We start from the raw sequence: 4,850 nt of genomic DNA, 5'->3' as shown, positions 1-4,850 counted from the left end.
CCCCGCACCGCGGCCACCAGGGGGCGGGCGAGGGCAGCGAGCCGCCGCCGACCAATCGGCGGCGCGGGATGGAGGTGGGGGCGGGGTTCGTCCAACTCTGCCTCCGCCCAGGTGTACCCGGATGTGCGCCCGACGGCGCCATGATGGGTGGGCGCAAGTGCGTAGCTGCCGCCGGGGGGAGGCAGAGAGGGCGGGCGGCCGCGTCGCATGGCGATCGGGAAAGCCCCGCGCGCGGGAAGGTCCCGGGCGCTGGCAGAATCGTGACGGGTTCGTCTCCAAGAGGAGACTGTCGCTGGTTTTCACTCAGGCCTGGAGTTCCTGTCAGGATCTGGCGTCTGAGGAGAGGCGCGCCGAGCTGTCCCTGCGGACAGGCCCCGCGTGTGGCACCGGCGCTGCGGTGCAGGCGGAGGACGGGCTGCGGGGATCAGGGAGCTCCCCCCCTCCGCCGGGGCGCGGGGCGAGCGCGGCCCCCCGGGCCCGCCGTCCCCGCTAGGCCCCGCCGGCCACCGCCGCACGGCGAGGCGGGACGCGGGCTCGCGCCAGGGGGCGTGGTGATTGGCTCCCGCCGGGCGAGGGGGCAGGATTGAGGGGAAGATCGGCGCCGGGATTGGCCGGAGAGTGGGGGGCACGTGTCATGTGGCCGTGGATAGGGTTTCGCTGAGGGAGGGGAGGGCCGCTGGCGATTGGCTGCGGCGCGGCGGTGGGCGGGGCGAAGAGGGTATAAAAGAGGCGCTTGGCGGGCCGCGGCTGTTGGCGGTCAGTGGCGCTCAGCGGGTCCTTGCGAGGTGCTGCTCGCTGCTGCTGCGAGGATGTTCGAGGCGCGGCTGGTGCAGGGCTCGGTGCTCAAGCGGGTGCTGGAGGCCCTCAAGGACCTCATCACCGAGGCCTGCTGGGACCTGGGCTCGGGCGGCATCAGCCTGCAGAGCATGGACTCCTCGCACGTCTCCCTGGTGCAGCTCACGCTGCGCTCCGAGGGCTTCGACACCTACCGCTGCGACCGCAACATCGCCATGGGCGTCAACCTTTCCAGGTGGCGGCGGCGGCGGGGCCTCTCCGGGCGCTGAGACGGGGGTGGGGGAGTGGGCCCGGGCCTGAGGCGCTGAGGGGAGCGGGGGCCGCCGGGGAAGGGGGTGTGCGAGGGGAAGCTGCGGGGCGAGGGGCCGCCTTTGCCCTCGCCGCCCCCGGGGAGCGGCTCCTGGAGCGGGTGGGGGCCGTTCGGAGCCCTTCTCGGCCCTTCCCCCATTCTCCTCAGAGCTCTCGCGCCGTTTTTCGCGGCGCGCGCGGGGCCCGTCGGCGGCGGTGACGTCACTGCCGAGCGCGCGGCGCGCCGTGGCGGGAAAGCCTGGCGCGGGGAGCGGGGGAGGCCGAGCGCTGCCCGCCATGGCGCCTCGCCCTCCGCCCCCGGCCCTCGCTCTGCCGCCCTGGGAGGGGGATGAGGCGAGGGGACGAGCCCGAGCTCTGCTCCTTCCGCACGGTGCTGCGCCTGCGGGGGCTGACTGCTGCTTGTTAGCCTTGTTTTCATGCTCCGTAGTAGGCAATGGGCTGGTGTTCCTGCTCTGTCTGCTTGTAGTCCTGGGAGTGACCTGCCTTTTTTCCCCCCTAGCATGTCCAAAATACTGAAATGTGCTGGAAACGAAGACATCATCACTCTCCGAGCAGAAGACAATGCGGATACATTGGCTCTAGTGTTTGAAGCACCAAGTGGGTGTTACATTTGAGAACTAATTTGCTACTGTGATATTTTTAGGTAGTATTCATAGACCAAGCAGATGCAGGGACGAGGGGAAGTGAGAAGAAATACTTCAGAAATGGCAGGGGTCACCTGGTACTTAAACTCTTGAAACAGTCTGGAGATGTAAGCTTCGTCAACTTGACCAATGCTTTCTTTGTAAGAGAAAGAGTCTTCTTTAGGCCATATACAGATGCCCCTGGCAGGTTCCTGTCCTTCTACAAAAGGCTGTTTGGGTCACTTTCAGATTTCTAGCTCTAATTAAATAAGGTGGATCATCTTATCATAACTGAGGTGTTTTTACTTGGGGGGAAAAAAGGGACAAAACTTAAATTCAGGGTGATAACTTCTTGGAAACACTTGGTCAAACTATGTTTTGTTTGTTTAGATCAGGAAAAGGTTTCGGATTATGAGATGAAGCTAATGGATCTCGATGTGGAGCAGCTTGGAATTCCAGTAAGTAGTGGCTTGAATGACTGACTACACTGTCTCTTAGAAATGGGTGTTTTCCCATGTTCATGTCAGACTTGGAGTTTGACCTTGTAACATAACTTCCTTTGGAAAGAGTACACAAACTCAGGGGTAGTGACCACACCAAGCTTCTCGGTAGAAGTTTAATTGTGACACTTCGTTCACAGGAACAAGAATACAGTTGTGTAGTGAAAATGCCTTCTGCTGAATTCGCACGCATCTGTAGAGATCTCAGCCACATCGGCGATGCAGTTGTCATCTCCTGTGCAAAAGATGGTGTGAAATTTTCAGCTAATGGAGAGCTGGGAAATGGAAATATCAAGCTGTCACAGACCAGCAATGTGGATAAAGAGGAAGAAGCTGTAAGTTAAGCCTTCGTGGCTGCTATTGAGTTGAGTTTTCTTCTAATATGACTTCAGCGTTGAGTTTTCTTCTAACATGACTAATTCTCTGACCTATTGGGGGCTAAAGCTGGGTGATTGGATAGTGTATTTCTCTGGTTTATAGGTTAGAGTCAACAAATCGTTGCCAACTTTAGGTCTTTACCCCTGGGGCCTGCGAGCAGTGCTCAGCAGAACAGGGTGGGGTGTACTGCTGACTGCCTTTGCCTGAGGTGTCTGAATTATTTGAGAGACTTGAGGGAACTCATTGCATTTATTGAGGTCTAACCTGGCTGATGGTTTTCTAGGTTACAATAGAGATGAATGAGCCAGTCCAATTGACCTTTGCTCTGAGGTACTTGAACTTTTTTACCAAAGCCACTCCCCTGTCACCCACAGTAACACTCAGCATGTCTGCAGATGTTCCTCTTGGTAAGTACGAGCAGCTCTCCTTGAAAATACCCTTGTAGAATGCTGCCTCCTTAGAACTGCATTAGGAATTCTTGATTGATTGGCTTTTCTGAAGAACCTTCCGAATGCTCTTTTTTTTTTCTTTCCCAGTTGTGGAGTACAAGATTGCTGATATGGGACACTTAAAATACTACCTGGCTCCAAAGATTGAAGACCAACAAGAAGGCTCTTAATTGGAGTAGGACTGAGGGGGAGATCTGGTCAGCTCTTCGGAGAGGACAACTGACTTTGAGAAGGAAGTGGTGGTGTTAGCAATTTCAGTGCGTTGGAGCATCGTATGAGCACTGTTAGGCATGTTGTGTAGATATCTTTGTAAATATTTTTCAACTTATTATTTTGCTATACTGGTGTCATTGGAAATAGGAAATTCTGTTTTTTTCTAGTCTATTCCTGTACTTCCAATAATCTCTTAGATGCTGTCTTAAGGTGAAATATCTTACTCCTCTCAACTTGTGTTAGAGAAGGGGTGCAATATTTAACTTGAGTAAAGATGATGTTTCCTAAAGTTTCACCTGTGGAACTGTAGTTGACTAGGGTTGCTGTTCAGTTATGCCACGAGTTTATTTGACCTTACTTCATGCATTTATTTTTGAAGCTGGTATTCTAACTGAAATTTGGAAAATGGAAATAAAGAATATAATTTCATGGGTTTTTTCCTGTTTAAATGTGGATGGATGAATTGATGCTTTGTCAAACTATGCCAATGTACCCTAGATCCTTTTTCAAAGGAACTGCAGCAGGCAAGCTTGTGCTTTTTTTTTTTCGCACTGGAGTTACCAGCTTCTGCTTTGATGGTTTAGGTGTGTTGAAATGAAGGGGCGTGGTTACAGTGTAATAACTAATTGCTCCATGATGCTGTTTACTTTAAGCAGAGGAGGTTTGTGAAATGGGTTTTGCTTAACATGCACTAGCTTTGGCTGATGCCAGAGCTGCCTCCCGCAGGGACTGTCCCTGTAGCTGTCACTCCAGCTCGCGGTGAAGCCTGGGAGTCTGTAGGCACATGCTGCGGTGTACTAGTGCCTGAAAGTTCCTCGGTCTGATGGCGAACTGCGTGAAGCCTTCTTGGTTTTGGCTCTAGTGTTTCTGCCTTATTGATGTTAAGCTACTCCTCAAACAGGTTTGTGCGTGCTGCGTTCATTGTGTGCCTTTGTCCCACACCTTACATGCTTCTGTTGACAAGTGTAGTGCACTCGTCTGTGCCACCAGCAATTCCTCTCTTAATCGAGGGTATTTGTGGTCATGTTCATATTTATTGTTGTTGAAGATACAAAAATAAGGTTTACAGCATGTGTCACCCTGAAAGTTTGATCATGAAAAATAGGATTTGAAGACAGTTCCAGGTGGTTTTTTCCTGTGCTTACTGTATTGCCACCAGCTAGCCATAAATACTTACCTTCTGGAACCTGAGTGACTCCGCTTTGTCACAAACGAAGAAACACCGAAAAGCAATTCAGTTGGCTTGATTAGTGCTGTGTGGTGAGTAGTACTTACAGGCTCTTGGGTGCTGTGGGTATGCTTATTTTTTTAGGAGGCTGTGTACTTCCCACTGGTCAGCAATCCAAGAGTATGTTGAGCATAAACTGCCTGTAAACTTGACAGTTGGAAACCCCAACTGATGTAGCAGAAGAATTTCACAAGGTGGCAGTACTGATGAAGAAACAAATTCTGCTGTGTCAGAATGATCCTGCTACTGTAGTGATGGAAACTGGTCCCTGCTCCAAGCCGGGGGACAGGATTTCTTAATGGTTCTTCACTGGTAGCAGCACTTCTTTGTTGGTAGAGACGGTTCAGACTGGGGT

General features: G+C 52.7%; 1 protein-coding gene across 1 annotated transcript; it reads left to right on the top strand.

The window, feature by feature from the left end:
* Positions 1-743: 743 nt before the first annotated feature.
* On the top strand, positions 744-3,716 carry PCNA (proliferating cell nuclear antigen). The gene is made up of 6 exons (XM_075174881.1): positions 744-1,030; positions 1,604-1,701; positions 2,118-2,185; positions 2,368-2,562; positions 2,889-3,012; positions 3,142-3,716. Exons 1-6 carry the CDS (start codon positions 810-812, stop codon positions 3,222-3,224), a joined length of 789 nt encoding a protein of 262 aa, XP_075030982.1. The 5' UTR covers positions 744-809; the 3' UTR covers positions 3,225-3,716.
* Positions 3,717-4,850: the final 1,134 nt, after the last annotated feature.

The sequence above is a fragment of the Calonectris borealis genome, chromosome 27 (assembly GCF_964195595.1).
Source record: "Calonectris borealis chromosome 27, bCalBor7.hap1.2, whole genome shotgun sequence".
NCBI lineage: Eukaryota > Metazoa > Chordata > Aves > Procellariiformes > Procellariidae > Calonectris > Calonectris borealis.
This window is presented reverse-complemented; position numbering and strand designations above follow the sequence as displayed.

Coding starts and splice junctions, on each gene's coding strand:
- PCNA (XM_075174881.1), top strand. CDS start 810: ATGTTCGAGGCGCGGCTGGTGCAGGGCTCGGTGCTCAAGCGGGTGCTG. Junction 1,031..1,603: donor ATGGGCGTCAACCTTTCCAG/GTGGCGGCGGCG, acceptor TTTCCCCCCTAG/CATGTCCAAAATACTGAAAT. Junction 2,563..2,888: donor TGGATAAAGAGGAAGAAGCT/GTAAGTTAAGCC, acceptor ATGGTTTTCTAG/GTTACAATAGAGATGAATGA.